General features: G+C 36.5%; 1 protein-coding gene across 16 annotated transcripts in view; it reads right to left on the reverse strand.

Moving 5' to 3' along the window:
- AFDN (afadin, adherens junction formation factor) overlaps positions 1-19,864 on the reverse strand; it is a 122,315-nt gene that overhangs the window by 47,998 nt on the left and 54,453 nt on the right. For 9 of the 16 annotated variants that reach the window (XR_009818328.1, XM_061991584.1, XM_061991582.1 and 6 more), the window contains exons 11-17: positions 19,172-19,241; positions 17,041-17,159; positions 10,327-10,388; positions 9,283-9,488; positions 5,324-5,344; positions 4,442-4,587; positions 2,299-2,393 (exon numbers count right to left, since the gene is read on the reverse strand). Coding sequence is in view for 15 of the 16 variants with exons in the window: in XM_061991584.1 (XP_061847568.1) it covers positions 2,299-2,393; positions 4,442-4,587; positions 5,324-5,344; positions 9,283-9,488; positions 10,327-10,388; positions 17,041-17,159; positions 19,172-19,241 (719 nt within the window). In the remaining variant the exon portion in view is untranslated. The remainder of the gene's footprint in view (positions 1-2,298; positions 2,394-4,441; positions 4,588-5,323; positions 5,345-9,282; positions 9,489-10,326; positions 10,389-17,040; positions 17,160-19,171; positions 19,242-19,864) is intronic. The other 7 variants (XM_061991587.1, XM_061991595.1, XM_061991586.1 and 4 more) reach the window with 1 other exon arrangement.

Below are 19,864 nucleotides of genomic sequence, written 5' to 3' on the forward strand. Positions count from 1 at the left end.
ATTTACCATACAAGTTCATAACTGGTTGCATTTGACACTTAGATCATGTCCCCGCTTGAGAAAACTATTTTTACTGTTATTTTTCATATTGGAATTATTCCATAGCTTCTTACAGTTAAATATCAATCTGTATTAAAAAAATTTCAGCAGAAACTATATGCATCGCATGATGTACTTCAACAGCACAATGCACCTCCTGTTTACACATGTGTAGCTTGAAATGTAATTCAAATTTCCTTTTGTCTATTAGTTCACTGCAGATTTATGTAAGAAGCTATAAGGATGTCCTGTTGGCTTCATTAAGACCAAACATCCCTATATACTTCCTAGTGGAATGCATAAATGAAAGCCGAACATTTATCTCCAAGCCTGCTTTCAAGTCACTACTTCTATCTGAAATGTCTATTGAAGAGACCATCAAATTTAGCTCTGAAACATAGTATTGTGACTGATAAAAAGAAATAAAATCTGTCTTCTAAGACAGAAATCAGTAAAGCAGCTGAAAAATAACTGAAATAATGAACATCATCTGGCTTCTTTCCATCTACCATTCTATGATTCTATGACTTTTTTCCCTTGTCATTTTGGCACTTGTTCAAGGTTTGTGTCCCAGAAAGTTTTCTCTTTTACAGTACAGGGTACTAAAGCCAAAACAGCACATCTTTATATTCGTCCTACAATGTTCTACACAGGAAAAAGCAATTTCAGCAAGCTTGATACTCAAAAGACCCATATACATATGAATTTGTACAAATACTCTTCATAGTGGAACAGAATGAGTGTACTTAATAGCTCTGCAGATATTCTTTACTTCAATTCCTCAGAATGTCACTCTTGTATAAAACCTTCCTAACCTTTTTATCCCGTTAATCCCTTCAAACTTGAATATGCTTTACACTTTGCATTTTCTCCTCTAGTCATGAGGCTAGATAACATACATTCCCCATGAAAAGCACAACTGTGAGTTTTGCCTTAGGGGCCTGTGCATGAATGTGTTCAGCATAGAAAACAACCAGAGCCATTAGAAGTCTGAGCCCCGTCACTGAGCTGGGATTACAGACATAGTGGGACAGCACACATGACTAGAATGGTCCCATGGACAGGAACACCCAGGAAGGCTGACATTACTCCAAAGCACTATCATATTTGAAGCATTGTGGCAGGGATCCTTGGCAGGAGCCTACAAGGCCAGTCAAGTTAACCTTAGTGCCTGGGAGATACTTTGTTAGATTCTCCCATGACATCCTTAGAGAGAAACTGCTGAGGTAAGGACTGCATAACCAAATGGTAACATAGGTAGAGAATTGGCTGGACCACTGGACTCAGTGGATGTGTGGATATGAAGTCCAGCTGACACTCAGCTATTAGTGGCTTGCCTCATGGATTCAGGATGGGACCAATACTGTTTAATGATTTTATGAATGACCTGAGTGATTGGATGCAGTGCATTCTCAGTAAATTCACAGATGACATGTGGAGGCAAATACTGAGACACTGAAGGGCAGCACTATTTTTCAGAAGGGCCTCAGCAGGCCAGTGAAATGGCCTGAAAGGGACTTCATGAAGTCGAAAGGCAACTGTCAAGTCCTTAATCGAGGAAGGAATAAGTACATAGGCTGTGTGTCATTTGGATAGAAAGAAGCTCCACTGAAAATAATGTAGACACCCTGGTAAGAATCAAGTTGAATGTGATTAAGCAACACGTTCTTGGCTTGAAAGGCAGCCAACCAGTTGCATACTAAGCGTTAAGTTCACAGAAATGAAACCAGCAAAAGGAGGGAAGCAATCTGTCCTATGCATTCAGCATTTGTAAGATTGCATCTGTAACACAGCATCCACTTTTAGACTCCCCAGCACAAGGAAGATACCAATTTAATAGAGCCAAAGTCAGCAAAGAAACACCCAGATGATTAGGGGGTTGGAGAGAATGATATAAAAGAGGGAGATAGAAGTGAATTTCTCTCATCCTACATAAAAGAAGGCTAAGGGCACAGCTAATTAACGTCTTCATCTACCTAATAGAAGGGTTCAGAACAAGATGCCTCTCAAAAATACAGTTACACATAGAACAACAGACAAACCAACACAAAAATTGCAACTTGAGAAATTCCAATTCAATGTACCCAATATGGATCATTTGAATGTCGCTACTGTCCTCTCTTATCTTCACAAAATTGATCCAAACAATTTTCAGGGGTTAGGGCAACTTGTCAATGTTATATGACTTAAGGAAAATTGTATTTATTACTAATTAATTGCAGGGTTTAGAAGACACAAAAGAAGATCAAGTAGTCTAACCTATTTTAGGCCTCTGAGGATTATTTTCCTCTGGATCATCAAGGAACGCTGGCATGTAGTTATTAAGCTCGGATTGCAGACAATGAACCAGATACCTGGAAGAGAGGAGAGGAAAAAAAGAAATTTTAAAATCCTGTATGACTGGTTCCTTATGATTGCTTCTAAAGAAAATAGATTTATTGAACTAAAAGTTTCCTGAAATCACTGTGTCATGGGGAACTGAATACTACTTTTAAAAGCCCAGAAAGACCAGTTCTCCCATATCTTTCTTGAAAGTGCTGGAAAAAGAATCAAGTTGTCAGGGAACAAACACAGCAACTTAAATCCAGTATTGCTACCACACTTGTAAACAAAGGCCATACGCTACATCAAGAGATGCTATCATGCTAAACTTTGGAAAAAAGTAGTTTTTGCAACCTTAAAGAAGCAAACAGGAATACACTTTTCTCTGTTTTAAAATGCATCAAGAGTAGCATTAAAAAGAAATAATTTTCCTATTCTGAGTCAATGCACAAGACCTGGAAATGGTCCCAGGGTTTTGTGTAAACAATTTTTTGTTTCTTATATTTCTCTTGCCTTAACTACTGAGAAAGAAAAAGTTTATTTTAGTATACTTTTTCTTCTAATAAACACTTCTTTAATGTTGTTTTCAGTAATTAATTTATACTTTTTCTGTTAAGAACTGAAACTAAAAGTGAATGAAAATGTAAATCACATGTACAAAAAAGGTATTTCATGGCTTTCTACAACTCTCCTTTCTGTTTCACTGGTAACATTTTTAATTAAATACCTTCAATAGTTAGAATACAAAAGTCAAGGCAATCTCAACCAATTCTGATGTATGCCAGTTGTTACCATCAAGTAACATTTTCACAGCACAGTTCTTTCTTTTCACGCTTCTGTTGTGCTTTTTATTTGCTTTCTAAATACATATTCCACACTTCCGTTCTTCGACAGTTTAATGCATCCATTTGGAATCTTCCATGTTACAGTGTACTTAGGCGGGAATTTACACACAGCTGTAATTCAGAAACACCCTTTTCCATCCAGTTTGCTCATCACATACACGGAAAAAATACAGTGCCAATCCTTCCTAGTCACAGAAATATTTTGTCTTTAATGACGATCCAGCAAATTGAAGTAACAAACATTTTTTTCTGGACAGCAATCCAAAACACTGATCTGTGGCAAAAAGGCATAGCTTCATCAACAGTAATTTAGAGCTGGTACAAAAATTGAAAGACTTTGTCAAAATAGCCATTTGCTATATACTACATGTTGCGTTTTACAATTCTCCCTTAAAGCTAAATACCATGGTTGGGTATCCAAATCTTTAGATGATATAAAAAGGAGAAATATTATATTCTGTGGTATTATAGAAGCATGAAAAGACTACATTTAAAATATACACCTTACAAGTGGGGGAAGGCTAGGTATAAGCCACCCAAGGTACACTGGGACTTCTCTAAACATTAATTTCAGAGACAAATTTGCTGAGACACACTTGTTCAATCCTGGCTAGGAGGCAGAGGGGGAAAATCCAAATATGTACAAAAATTAAGTCTTTCTTCTTGCTTAGCACTGTGCTTACTCATCACTGTTATCTTTGTTCAAGGATCCTTTCCTCAGAGGGCTCTCCTTCCCATTGGATACCTGATTTTACCCCAAGCCAAAACATGTCTTTACATTTTTAACAAAAAGTGCAGAAAAACCACTGTGCAAGCAGTAGATCATGAATATAATTAGAAGCCCTTAAAGAACACAAGGTTCATTAGAGAACCATAAATACTTAAGCCATGTATTAACAGCAAAAATAACCTTTCATAACATCACCATAAAAAGTTTAAATTAAGAAAAAGCAAACAACACAAACCGAATTTAAATAACATTTCCCTTGAATTCTCACTGACAGCCTCAACTATCACAAGTGAAGCTAACGGATAAGCTGCCCTGCATATGCCAGTGATCCATATTCACCAAAAAAGATATTTGTCAAAAAAAGTATGCCAAGTTTGTCTTCTAAGTAAGTCCTCCTCTTGGATATTTAACAATATACAAAGGTCACTATTGCTATACCTAAAATTTGGAAAAAATATGTAGTTATTCTAAAACCCACAGAGCTATGTAAGTTTGACAGCCTTACTTGAATGCCATTTGAACCAAGTGTGCCAAAACATCTTGTGCATCCACAGTAATTCGGCTAAGATCTCGGTCTTGCTTTATGAAATTCAGTAATTCAGACGCATTTGCCATCCAAAAGGCAAGGGCCCCAGCAATATTCTTCTGTTTCTGTAAGCAGAAAGAAGCAAGAAATAATACAAGGAAGTAGATTTCTGATAAAGCAAGGCAGCTTAAAAAGGCTCCAAAAGATAGACCAGTACCTTTTCCCATTTCACCAGACATATCTCAGATACCAGATATTTGCAATAATGTTTAAATAGAACATTGCAATCACTTTAACTGGTAAATCCAATTTTAACACGTTCACTGAACATATAAAATTCTGTTAAATTGCCAATAACAATAAAGCCACAGCATAAGCATCTAGTTACATAGTGCTAAGAGCTTAGCGGAATGCAGTATCTGGTAATCTGTGCACTTTTAAGCGCGTATTCACTACTATCCACTGGCGTCCTGATACTGCGCTCACTGGCTTTGATACCAGGTGATTCAGTATCAAGTACTGATCTATCTCACCATCTCCCGACCACAAATGCCAGGCCAGGCAACCTCAGATGAAATCCAAAGAATAGGAACCACAAACGACAAAAAAAGAAAATAAAGGGAAGAAAAAGAACTTTGGTCATTTCATATCCACATTGAAGTGCGTTAAGCGGAAATTATGGAATGCCGTAAAAGTTGCAAAGTCAAAAAAGGATTTTAGTACTGCATGTTCCAGTTGCTGAATGAGTGTTATGAACTGTTCAAGTCCAGCTGTTTGAGTATTGTATTTTGATATGGAAGCAGCATGAGAAACTGAGCTAAGCCAACGTAGCTAGGATCAGTTCCCAGCAATATATCCTACCTGATCAACCTGGTCTACCTCCTGGAGAAAAACGGACGAGGGAAATCAAACAGAATAGAAGAAAGAAACTTGTGAACAATCATGATAGCTTTAGAAATCAAACACTAAATATGAAGGTACAACACTTATGTTGACAGTTATACACAGATGCATTAATCAGTAGCTGCAATGCAACTGAGCGCATTTACAAAAAAAACCAAAAGAATTCTTTTTATAGGACTAGTAGCACAACAGCCAAGAACTGAAGTGCCCACATCACAATTAATTCAAGGAATGCCCTGTACTAGCTGACATCCCAGACTAGTTGGTTATTCAATGCTCAGTGCACCATAAAGAAGAAACCCCACAAAACTTTTTGCGGGCAATGGGGTAACTAGCCATTGAAGTAACAGATCTATTGAGTTACTTGCCCATACTGCTGCAATGAAGACAATGTACAAACACACACTGAGGTGGAGAGAAACTCCCCACCAGAAAACAAAACAAAACAAAAACATAACAAAAGAAACAAAGGCAAACAAAAAGCATAAAACACCCAGGACAGATTTAATACATGGCCTTTCAATTAAAGAATAGGAGGACTGTTTTAAACAACAAAAGAGAATCAAATGAAATACTATGCTAAGCTGCTTAGATGCTGGTACATATAAGCTACACTGTGTTAAGCAATAAGAAAAAAACAACCCACCAGATATGTTTGTCTGACTATTTAAAACTAAACTCTTAATTCTTTTTGGCTTTCTATCAGAGCACTCTCCCCCACCTGCAACACAGTAAGCTTAGAAGCAAAAATTTGAGGTGTCATTTGCTGTTACCCTTGCAATTTTAATTAGAGCTCAAAAAATCAAATTGTCAATATTTTTTTCTTTCTTCTCCCTTTCCAACCAAGACATTCTGAACTGGCTGAAGATGTGTTAGTACAGAACAAAAGGAGATGCTCCTTCTACCAAAAAAAAAAAAAGTTAAAACTTGCAGAGGATCTGAAATGCCACAGAATGATAGAGGGGGAAAAAAAAGGATACCAAAAAATGTCTTTTTTATATGAATTAAGTTTCTATTCCTAGATTTTTATTGAAAGCACTGAGACCCTTCTCATAGATCTCCCTAGTTTTACTCCTATCTCATATGAAGTCTTCTATAATATTTGCATAAACTAATGCAGAGACTACAGAAAGTCACAGCTGATTTTTTAACAGCTAACTTAAGGAACTTCAGAAAGCTATTGAGTCTCCTTATGACCTAGGCAAGCAAAATTAGCCTCTAAGCAATTTCTTTCAGTCCCACAGTACAGTACAAGACTTTGTGCACCTTCCCTCTGCTTCCATTTTGGATGTCTGTCTCCCCTTGCCTCCCATGTGCCTTCTCTGTCTCTCTCACCCACAGATCCCTTTCACTGCAGGCATGCTTTACAGTTAAGATACGCACAAAAAAAGCTATTGTGATGCATGGTAATTGAACTGTGACAGCCATCAATATAAGCACTGATTCTACGCCTTAGATGAAGTATTTTGATTTAGCTTAGTCAGTACTGTTTACACTCCACTGAGATAGGACCAAGCTAATGACATTTTCCCGGTCAAGCTTTAGAATCAATGCATTTCTTGATTTCCAGCCCATTAACCATCACATTTACTGAAGTTCTTTTCTTTCATCACATTTGTAATTTTCCCCTTTTCCTCCAGCTTCTTCAGTATGACATTTGAAAGAATATGCTTCCAATTTTCTTCAATCTCCAACTCTATTCAGCTTCTATCTTTCAACTAGTTTGCAAACTTTCCAACCTTTTGCAAACCACAAATGCAGGTGCCCCTTCTTTGTTGACATATTCCTTAAATTTTAGGTTAAAGATATGTCATGGTTTAGTGAGGAGCTGCTTTTTGCTTGGTAACAGGGGGAGGGGGTTGCAGTGCAGACCAGTAAAGAGTTCTCAGACTTTCCCCTAGCTCTTGGGTTCAGACCTACCTCCAGCCCGGCTGGGCCAACCTGGTGCCTCTGCCCTTTGGCAATTCTGTGGTACTTGAGTCTAATTGTGGTCTTTTGTCCCTGGATGGGCCTAAACCATGGCAAGATTCGATTGCAATTACAGAGTTGCAAGGCTGTTTTCACAAAGAACAGTCCAGACACTTGGTTTTAACAGTTTTGTAATACTATTAGCAGGATTATATAAAATACGTTTGCTTGCAACAAACATAAGGATGGATTTTATTTGGGAAACCCTTCTCAGTGTTCTAAACAAATGTTTTCACCAAACAATTTCTTCTAGCTTAGATTTCTTTTCAAATCAGACTGACGCTTGAGTTCACTTCTGTAGTATCTTCTAGGTGCTACATGGTCGTCCACTTTTTTCAACACAATGAAAGCAGAACTTTTATCTTCACTTTCCCATTGTACACACCCCAAGTCTTTTGAGGCTAATTGTTACTAGCTGACATTTGTTATAAAGACCATGTGACTGACTTTAATTCATCCCTGTAACTTCCAGATTACATCTGAAGCCTATGCTTTCACTACTTACTTCCCATTCTCCAAACTAAGTTTACTTATGTTCAGGGTCTTTGCATTTCATGTTCTCCACTACTTGCCAGGGTCTCCTCTCTGACTTGAATGAATTCACTCTTCTACAGTCAGATTTTTTTTTTAATAGCTAAACTTGAACATTTAGCTTTTGATACCATTTCAGCTATATCAAATATCCATGTACCACAGCATCAAGACTCAAAGCAACATACTAGTTCTTCACTTTGGATTGAAAACCACCTTTCAACCTCTCAGCTTCAGAATGTAAGTTAAAGGTTAGTCTTTGTTTTCTTGCTCTAAAGTGTCTTCAGCACTGGCATTTTCTCCCATCCATCCCTTCTTGTGAAAGGCGAGAGTCTATTGTAACTGTTTAGAGCTGTCTAATTACAACATTCTTGCTGCTGAAAACTACACTAAATCATTTCAAAATCTGAAAAAAAAGCTAAATAGTTTTGGTTTGCCGTGACTTTCATGTCCCTTGCTTGTTGTTTACTTTCCTGTTCTCCCTTAGTCAACCTCTTGCATAACACTTGTACTGTAAATTCTCTAAAGTAGGACTGATGCATTTGTTATGCTTGTATTACAGTGCCCAGAGCAGCAGGGTCACTGCTCTATCCAGGCTACAATGGCAGTACTTTTTGTAACAAGTGTATGTGTTTTAATAAATATAGAAATATATTTCATTTTTTTTTCTCTGAGAAAAACCTGCAGTCCAAGAAGTACAATAATCAATTAGTTAGTGAGGATGCCTGACCTGACTCCTTTGTCAGGAAATAACCATTACATTTTGTCCACAGTTACACAATGCAAGGTATTGTCTAATTTCATAGAGAACCCAGTAGATCTTACTCTGCACTCCTACACAAAACAGAACTCTCCCTATGCTTCTGTAGAAGTCTTACACAGGTAATAGCAACAGCATCAGACTACATATAAGATGTCGGAACATTTGTGAACACATATTTCCCTTTATAAAACAATTTTATGAGCTTGGTTCAAAAAGTCAGGTTTTATTACCGTTTTTGTGGTTACAGAAGTTGTAAAAGTAACAGGATCAAAACTTAGGTCATGTTTCTTTTACAGGTTCACTTAAAATATCAATCCATGCAAGTGACTTATCTATACTATATTCTTTAACAAACACATCCAACTCATTTTACAAGAACTCACAGCCAGAAATGGTTGCAAGGATCTTACCTTACAGAGAACAGAAGAGTTAACTTCTTGTCAGAAAACCTATCTTCAGAGCACCAGCCCCTACCCAGCCTCCCACAACGCTCAGGAGAGTTTCTTACCACTGACGTTATTCATTGACACAAAACCAATTAATACATGTATTAGTCTGACCCTTAACAACAGTTGGTTAAACACTAAGAAGGTTACTAGATAATCTACAACATGTATTTAATTCCCTTGTCATTTTTTTTTTCAGAGAAACTCACCTGTATCACTCCTTCCATCATGTTCACCATCTTGTTGACTATTGCAATGACTTTGTGAGTACGCTCAGCAGGAGTGATGTCAGGTCTGTACTGGCTTGACAATACATACCGACATGTCATATACAAAACATATGTAGGAGACAGCTTAAAATGGACTGTTGAGCTATTTGTGTAATTTATAATAGCAGATAAGAAGGCATCTTCAGCTGTAGGGAAAAGAGGAGAAAAAAACGACGTCATAAAGCCAGAGACGGAAAGAAAACTAAATAAATTTCATATTGGGGCATAAAGGATTTCTGGTTTTATTTGTGAACTGGGCACATGAGGAGAAATTTACAGGAACTTGAACTCTAAATTGTCTCTTAGGTACAACAGTTACTGAGGCAAAATAACATGACACTTCCATATAAAGCTACAAAATTCAATCACCAGGAAAGTTTCCCTACTATTTCCTCTCTCTTCACTGAAAATTTGCATCTTCAAAGAAACAGGAAAATGCAAGGTTTCTCTTGTCTATTTTATTCCTACAAAGCTTCCTTAATACAGGAACTTCACACTAATAAAAATCTCTCTTTGCTCACAGATCTATTTAGTTTCAAATACCCGAAGTCTGGACAATCTCTGGTATGGTATTTTTCTACCAAATCTGAGACCTTAAAAGCCTGGGGCCAAGATAGCAAAAAATTTAATTATAAATTAAAATTTAAACTTTACTGGATTTTATATGAAATGGATTTTGACAAGATGCAAACTATTATGCAAGGCATAGAGAAATGAATAAAACAGAATGAATTCAATGTAGTATTGAAGAGGTGGAATTAACAATTTTTTAACAATTAAATTTGAATATCTGAGGACAAACAGTTGCAATGCAATTAGAATTACATATGCATGAACCTGCCTTAATATCTGAAGCCTATGTTCACTCTCCTCAACAAAATTAATTGTATTGCTGGATTGTTATCCTTAAGTTTTCAAACTGAAATATTACACTATAGGAATACATGTCCACAGATCTGCATTATAACTTCACAATTTACTCACAGCTTTCCCTGAATTCAATACTGGCAGGCAGTATCAGTTCTGGTCCGTGGGCATCCTGAGATCTAAAGAATGGAGACAAAAATTGAAACAAACAATCCACACCAGGTGATCCTAATTCCATTGTAAGATGACAGATTTCTCCAAGTACACTGGTTCCAAATGCAGACAAAAGAACCTTCCCCAAAACGACCATTTTTTTTACCTTTCCTCTAGAGTCATTCAAGCTGTATTTGCCCACAAAACCAACAGATCAAAATACAGAGTTGAACTGTGGAGTCTGTGATATTAATGAACATCCTGTTCTGCACTGTAAGCAGACTGATAGGATCAGTTTGCCATCTGACATCGACACGATTCGAGTAACAAATTATTCATGGACACGTGAAAGAAAGTGAATGAAGCTTCACCTGAAGCATCAGCTCTGTTACAACAAATACACTTTTCTAACTTTAATGTCCTCAGAACCGATGAGGAACATGGTCAACTTGTTTGTTCCCTTCTGCTGGTAAGGAGGAAAAAGGAGGTAAAATCTAGCCCCTACTCTCATCTGGCTGTTGCTATACTATGATAAGAAACTGCAGTCATTCCATGAGCTCCAGAACAATGACCTCATTTAACTGACTGCAGTGTTCTTTCTTATCAGTATGTGTCAACAGATTTCAGAGAAGAAAATGAACAGGAAAATAATTTTTCTGCTGTCTACAAAAGGTTAAGAGTATATTTCATTTCTCTCTTATGCAAAAGCACTAACTGAGCTGTTCTCTGTAGTTAGGCATTTATTTTTAGGAAATATGAAAAAGTTTAATATCTTCTACATGCAATAGTCATTTTTAACCACATATAACACAAGGGGTAATGCTCTACTTTCTCCGAAAACTTTGATAAAGAAGGGAATGTTGTATAATTATATAAGACTCATTCTCCTGAGAAATGTTAGTTGTGTCACAAAGCAGAGATAGGACACTGAAGGCCTTTGTTCAGTTATCTCCTGTAGCAAAAATCATAGAATCATAGAATGGTAGGGGTTGGAAGTGACCTTTAGAGATCATCTTGTCTGATCCCCCTGTAGAAGCAGGTTCATCTAGATCAGGTCGCATAGGAACATGTCCAGGCGGGTCTTGAAGACCTCCAAGGAAGGAGACTCCACAACCCCTCTGGGCAGCCTGTGCCAGGGCTCCCTCACTCTCACATTGAAATAGTTTTTTCTTATGTTTAAGTGGAACTTTTTGTGTTCCAGCTTCATCCCATTACTCCTTGTCCTGTTACTATCTACTATAGAAAAAAGGGATGTCCCAACCTCCTGACACCCACCCTTTAGATATTTCTAAGTTTTATAAATAAACTTTATAAAATAAGATATTTATTATAAGATCACCCCTCAGTCTCCTCTTCTCCAGACTAAACAGCCCCAGTTCTCACAGCCTTTCCTCAAAAAATACACAAAATTACTTTGAAGCCTAATTTCAAATGATTTAAAATTAAATTTCTGCATATTCAAGTAATTTTTAAAGAGGATACCTTTGCATTTTAGTGATTTTTTTTTGTTTTGTTTTTTAAACTTGCAAAAACCGAAACCCACGAAAAACTTAGTTATGCCATATGGATAATGCTTTTTTATTAAAAAAAGTGCTCAGTAAAACAAAGTTCTGGGAGCTGAAAGCAGGCATAGTAGGGTAATATGTAAACAAATTTTTTATGATAGTTTAGTTACAAGTCAAACAACAACACAGCTTTTTTACAAAGAGCGCTCAGCTGCTGTGTAAACTGTAGCATTTCCTGGGGTCTTTTTCTGCTCTCAAGTTAAGATGAACTAATTTCTCACTACCTCCACACAGTCAAAAGTGCATCATCCTCACTGAGAACTTAACTACTTCCATAGCAAAATAACAAAATGTCACATTATTAGTGACAACTCCAGAGAAAACTTCAATCTGTTATTATAGAAATGGTAATAAGAAAAAAATATTTCAACAAGCTGTCTCCTATACCAGTGACAGATTTCAGCTGATCACTTATTTCCTTCTCCTTAGAACAAAAAGATAGTGATCCCCTTCAGCACAAAGGAAGGAACAGAATTCTCAGTGTTCCCTCCAAGGGGAGAGAAAGTATCAAAAGAAAGATGAGAACTCGTATGAATTAGTGCAAAATTAACTTTTGGAACTTCAGAAATTGGCTTTAAGAGATAAATAAATATCAAGTAGGAAGAAGAAGGATTTCTTTAAAAAATGGAAGTTTAGCTTTACCTGTAAAGTCTAGGAAAAGTCAATTATTTTCACTACCTTGAGTTTCCTTCAACTAATGCACCATTTTCTGCCTTCCCAAAGCACACAATGAAGAAATACTCTATAATTAAGCTTTGCAAATTGGCAATTTAAACTAAAATAACTCTCCATGCTTCTGACATGATAGCAGCTAGCCATGCGTTTTGTTACTGGATACACTTTGAGTATATATTGTCTTTGTGCCATTGATTTTATAGAAAAATCCTACCTGTGGAGAGGAGCTAAACCAGATGGAAAGTCTAGTCAGAAGCATGTCCAGTAAGGGGTTGGTTAGCGGTTGCCTCCTCTTAAGTACTGTGTCACATAATACCAACATTTAAAAATTGCATAGAAAACAACAATACAGAAATATTTCTGTACTCTCTGAGATTAATGGTCTATGATAAACTTTATTTAAAAAAATCCTCTGTCTCTCTGTGGCTGTTTCAGCTGGCATCCTAGCTACATATAAATCTTACAAGGTATATTAAAAGTAGGAACCACTCAATGTCTGCATTCCATTAACACCCTTACATATCAGTATTGTCATTTCTAAACAAGCACATTTTTAAGCACTCCTGAAGGGTATCCAAGGGAAAAAAACCTGTTGCCTTTTCTTCCTTACTATATTCTTGTTCATATTAAGTCAGTTATCACATGAAGATGTATGACTATAATCCTTAAGTACACAGTCATCTTTTATTTCACAGAATCACATTTCAATCAGAGCAACCATAGTCAATAAATAAATTTGAGTTATGGTCTCAGATTTCAATTTTTTCTCTAAAGATGAAAAAAAAGGGACAAGTTCTAATCTTTGGTCTTCAATCCATTCATTGAGCAATTGTAAGGGATTATTTGCCTCATTATCCACCCTTAGACAACAGTGATGAACACACAAAAAAGCATACAAGGACACTCAATACAGAAGTAGACTAGTTGTACAGTATCAAGAATGTGGAACTACTCAGTGAAGACTTATTGGTTTTTCAAATTAACATCGCAGTTACTTCCCTCCATTATTATTGTCCTTACAGTTCACAAAATGAGAGCAGAGTATCTCAGAGGAAGCTCAACTAAATATTCACAAAATACTTCCACAAAGGGAAAGACTGTAGTTTATTTGGGCAATTCATTGCCTAGCATTTCCTAATGTGATAGTCTGGGATTTTGTTAATCTCAATACACTGACTATATCTGAGAAGGACTATATGACAGAAACGTTGCATTTAGATAAATAACTCTCAATGTAGTTGTCCAACATATACTATACACACATAAGATAAAGATCTCTGCAGTTGTAGCTCTGACCAATCTAAGTGTAATTTGGATGTCTCAAAATATTTTCCGCATACAGGTATCAAGGTGAAAATGCCCCTGTGTATATAGTATACATACTCTATTTTCGAATGAATTTTAGAGGTTTAAAACGCGAAGTCAAGATGCATCATCATGGACGATTCTGTATTTTTGAAATGCACAACTACAGCACAAGATAATCTTTTTTTTTTATAGGAAGTGCTCTTGCTGAGAGGTAGAAATACAGAAAGTTACTAATCTCTGTACACATACAAATGCACAGCTAGAACTCAAGAAATATTAATAGTAGAAGCCTCAAGTTCCAACAGACTATAAAAAGTTCACAAAGAAGCTTTGCTGTCTTTTATGAGAGAGGAAAATAACAGTTAAAACACTAGTGATGTAGCAAGAATTCAGGTACCTTAAACAGAACAGTTCTAAAAAGACACTCGAGACACCTAGGCACTCTAATAAGAGTACACAGTAGAATTGAGTCGCACTCTACTTCAACTTCACTGAAAGCACTTAAAAGATGTGCCTGCTACAAAACACTAGAATATCAGGAATGCAGTTCAGGTGGAAGCATAATTTTCTGTGCTTTTTTTCTGCTCTTCTACTACTCACATCTCTCAACTGTTTTCTGTCTAGCAAATAAAAAAAAAAAAATCCACCTAAAGGTACTAAAAGTCTTACAGCTTGAAATGCTGAGCTCTTTAACCCTGGAGCACATTTACCTTATCTTTCATCTATCTGTAAAAGATGGTTTAAATAGACAGTAATACAATCTTGCATTTTTCTTAAGATTTGGGGGGAAAAAAAATAATAATTAAAAAAATCTTTCTCCAGAATTGCTGAGGTCTGGCTCAACTTCCCTGCTGCCCACTCAAAACAGAGTCAATCAAAGCAAGCTGCTCACAATGCTGCCCAATCAGGTTTTCAGTATGTTCCAGGATGGAGGCTCCACATCCTCTCCAGACAATCTATTCCAGTGTTCAATCACTTCTTTAGGAGTTTCCCCCATCTGGTATTTACACACATTGATAAGATCTGCCCTGGGCTGCCTTCTCTTAAGTCTATGGAACTCCAACACAAGGCACTAAGTCATTCTTTTTGTAAATATGTTCTTTCTACCACAACTGACTGAGATACTGGACTCCAAAGAAAAAAACAATCCCACAGAAGCCTAAATTGAAAGGAACACAAAAAGTTCCCCTTAAACTTAAGGAAAAAAGTTTTCCGGTGAGGGAGCCCTGGCAGAGGTTGCCCAGGGAGGGTGTAGAGCCTCCTTCCCTGGAGGTTTTCAAAATCTGCCTGGACGTGGTCCTTTGTGACCTGTCTGACGTGGACCTGCTTGAGCAGCAGAGCTGGACTAGATGATCTTTAGTAGTCCCTTCCAAACTCTACCATTCTGTTATTCTGTAATAAGGTCCAAGTAAAGTGTGATAAGCAAATCACTTGATCTGCTGGCTGTGTTCTTGCTGATATAGCCCAAGCCATAATTTGCTTTCACTACTGTTGACTCAGGTTTAGCTTGCTGTACACCAAGATCCCAGCTTCTTTTCAGTAGAGCTACCATCCAAATGGTCAGACTTCAGTCTACATCGCTCTCAGCATTTTCTGTCTCATATCCAAGCCTTCTTACTTACTTTTGTTAAACTTCATGCAGTTCTTGTTGCATGGACCTCTCAGAACAGTGACTCTTTTTGTGGCTTATTTGCTGTCCTCCATGTTTGGCATTTCCCAAGAACTTGGTGACAATGCATTCAGTCCTGTCATCCAGACTGTTTATACAGTTACTGAGTAGTTTCAGATTGAATATTGACCTTGAGAAACACATTATCACCCTTTGAGCCTGGCAGTTTAGTCAATTTTCCACTCGTCTTGTGGTCCACTGATCCAGACCATATCTTATCAACTAGGATGTTCTGGGAGATTGTGACGCCTTCTTAGAATCAGGTAGATCATATGATGTTCAAAGCTCTCCTGTCATTACCTATGCAAGTTGTTACATCATGGAAGCCATTCAGGTTTGGTCAAGCATGATTTATCCTTAGGAAATATACACCAATATTTTCTTAACCTCTTTCTTGTCCTTTGTGTGCCTTAAACTAGCTTCTACAAGGACTTGTTCCACAATTTTCCCAAGGCTTGAATCAATGCTGACTGGTCAGTATTTTCTAGATCTTTTACTTTGTGTTTCCTGCAGATGGGTGTAGTATTTGCCCTTTTCCAGTTAGTCAGTACCTCTGATCTCCATGACCCTTCAGAGATGAGACAATGGCTTTGCAATAATGTCAATCAACTCCCAGAATTTTTGGATGCATCCCATCAAATTTTCTCTATTTTTGTTATAAAATAAGAGACAATTTCTGAAGGAAAGCTGATATTAACAAGGAGTTGAGCCCTTTTGGGTGGGCACGAACTGAATTTGACCATGGTATTATAAATACATAGAGACAGAAGAGCAATAGAACAGCATATGATTTCAAGTCAGCGTTTTCCACCGTGTCACTGGAAACAAACTGAACATGGAGAGTGTGAAGCGACAATTCTGTATTTGAAAAAACAGCCTATGAGCAAAATGAGACAGCATTTATCTACCTAGTAACAACCACCGTATCATAAAAGGAAAAGTCAAGACGGGGGTGTTATACATATTATAAATTATATAACTTTACAAGACAAGCATTCAGAGGTAGGTAAAATTCTTGCTCACAAGACTTGACAACAATACTACTTCAGAAACAGGAACCACCTGGTTAATTCCCTCTCCAGAGTAAGTCACATCTTGCCACTGACAACTGAAAAATTCAATTAATTAAATAATCATACTGTTGCTATTAAAAGTGTTTCATACAACATGCCTAACCACAAATCAACAATAGCATAACATGACTATCAACACAGCTTTACAAAAAGAGAACTACAAATAACAATACTGAAGCAAAGGAGTAATTTTTTATTTAATATTCTCAAGTTTTTTACTTTGGTTGTTAATGCTGGGTTATATTTAGAGTGAGATCTCAAAGGAAATCTCCTTTTCCATAGGAAAAAAAAATCAGGTAGTTGAAAATATTTTAACATACTTCTTGATCTATCAAAAAAAGTATCCGTTTCTTTGCATATAAGAAGCAATGGATCACACATTTCTTACCTGCTTTCCTGTCTGCGGTAATCCTGCTGCTGTTCTATTCTAATCATTGGCTTCACCATTCCTCGTTCGGCTGTGCTGGATGCTGATGATGTCCTGTCACCATCAAGCCTGCTGGTGCTCTAATTCAAAACAACGGGACAAGTGCTTAGCATGCAAACATCGAATTAGCCAGTTATTTGTGCTTGGCACTATTAAAATAAAGTGTCAATTTGAGGCTAGAAAAGATGGTATGGAAAACAGAAGAGTACAGCACAGAATCCAGCAGCTCAGCAGGTGTTTTCACCACAATGAAGCATCCAAGAGTACCCTTGTGGTTCAAAAGATGACAATGGCCAGCTAGGAGCAGCTATTTGTTAATGCATTGCAAGAATAATGAAAATTTCAAATTACTTCATTTAAAAGTTGCATAGTTATCCATACAAAGTAAGAATGAACTGTTAATGAAAAATTTTAAACTGCCTGTGTTCCTCTACCTTGCTCCTGCAATAGCTCAAAGTGCTTACATTATTGATCCATGCCATACTTTACGATGTTCTTAAGGAAAGTCTGATCTGCTAGACGGTACATGCTTTTCCAATACAAGAAAGAGCAACTCAAACTATGCAATTCTTACATCTTCAACTTAATATGAAGTGTTTCCTCATTTCCTAAGAAATTTCTAGGACTAAACAGTTTGCTTTGACACAATAAAACCTACCAAAAGTGCAACTCAAAATAAGAACTGGAATAAAACCGATTTTTCAGTACTGACATGTCAGAGACCAGCTCTTCATTCATATTGTTTGTTGATGTGAACCGATGATCTTTGTGATATGTACTGACTATAAAACAGCCTATGAAGAAGTAATAAACTATCACTTGCCCTAAGAGCAGTGGTCCGCCTGTCCTTCATCGTCCTGGAAAGAGCTGATCTCTGACACTGACATGCCTACCCATGAACCACTTTGCACCACTAGGTCTCGAAGAACTTTCATTTAGTGTATTGTTACTCCTTCTCCTAACAGAAAAGCAAACTCATAAGAGAAACTGATAAAAAATCCAAGTGATTCACCAGTGATTTAACAAGGTATCATGCACATTCTCAGACAACAGAACAACATCAACAGATTTTTCCCAATTTTCCCTAGGTCCACTGAAAGTCTGAAAAGAGTATGAGGTATGCTATATAATGCTACTAGAAATTCAAAGACAAATTCCAAGGCATTTTAGTAGTTTACAAAGTCTCTTTTTATTCCCCTTTCCAGATATCACTAAATAAATTCCTCTCGGAGGTAAAGAACGCATCCAAGAGAAAAGAAAGTATTGTCACATATAAAGCTACAAAGAACAGATAAATCAGAAGTCTGTGGCAAGAAAAAAACACAAGTATTTCAATTTTATAATAGTAGTAATAATACGGAAAAGGAAATAGATTTCTGGCAGGACTATCACATTTTATGCTACTGAAATAATTCATTATCTCATTTCATCTGAGGTATGTGATCATAGTACTAAGAAAGGCATTAACTATTGTGACGTTTTTCTCTGTTTACTCTTGGAAAATGCAACTCTGGTACAGAATTTATTAACAGAATGACAGTGCAGAACAAAAGTAAGAAAAGATTATCACCTCATAAAATGTTTATAGCTATCACTGCCGAGACAGTTTGTAGACTGTGTGCATAGAGGAGCTCTACTGAAGTCAAAACTTACATCCATTAAATTTTAGAAGTCTAGTTAAATTAAAATTGAACACCCTTTCACATTTTATACAATACATTTACTTTCCACATCAAAGATTACAACAGTCATATGGTACATATATGAGATAAAGACGTACCATTTCTAATAGGAATATCTACTTATACATAATCTGCATTCAGTGTCACTTTGAGGAGAAACTATTGCAGGTTTGAGGAATTTCCCTTTCTGCATGGAATGCATGCCAAATTCTAATAACAAAACAGAACAGATGATGACCAAGCTCACCTACAACAGGAAACAACTAGAGAGAATGATGAACTAGGCACACTTTACCAAACATTAACAATGTTATAATTGTGACTTAACTTATACACAATGTATATAGAGTATAGTGTATGTAAACAATACCAATGTATTACTTATTGCTAATTTAGTCATAATGTAATACCTTGCTCGCTGGTAATGCTGTTCCACTGTGAACATCTCCCTCCAGATCAAACGTGGTTTCCTGAACAGTTCTAAAAGCAAGATTAACATTTCAAGTACTTTTTAGAAATTCTATTGTTAACCACTTAACAAACAAGGAACACAGTAGCTCAGATTCGTAAATTAAAATTTAAGAGGTATACCATGAGCCCAGTTAATATTCACATTAAGAAAGTGAATCAATTCTTCATATAAAAACATTGTGTCATTCTTTATATATAAACACTACAAATATTTGTACAGATAATTTCCTTAGGAAAAGACAATATTCTTAGTTATGTTTTTCTCCAGTTATGTGAGAAAACATAAATCCACAAAGACAAATAATAGAAACATAAAAAAACTGTACAAAATGTTCACACCGCAGTAGACTCACTGCAATTTTTTTGCTCAGCTCCTCAGTATTATACATGCAAAAATCTTGATAATGTAAATAATTTATAAATCACAGTAATACATTATCTGCTTATTCTAAAGATTAAAAAATATTTGACTATTCAAACTGTCAATAGCCTTTTGCCACATATTCTGCTGTCTTCATAACGCTCTGCAGTAGTAGGGTGCTTTGCAATTGACTACGTAAACCTGTGAAAGCATTTGTTTGTTGATCTGTAGGCTAGATGTAGAATCAACTCAAGAGTTAAGCATAAATACT

The sequence above is a fragment of the Colius striatus genome, chromosome 2 (assembly GCF_028858725.1).
Source record: "Colius striatus isolate bColStr4 chromosome 2, bColStr4.1.hap1, whole genome shotgun sequence".
NCBI lineage: Eukaryota > Metazoa > Chordata > Aves > Coliiformes > Coliidae > Colius > Colius striatus.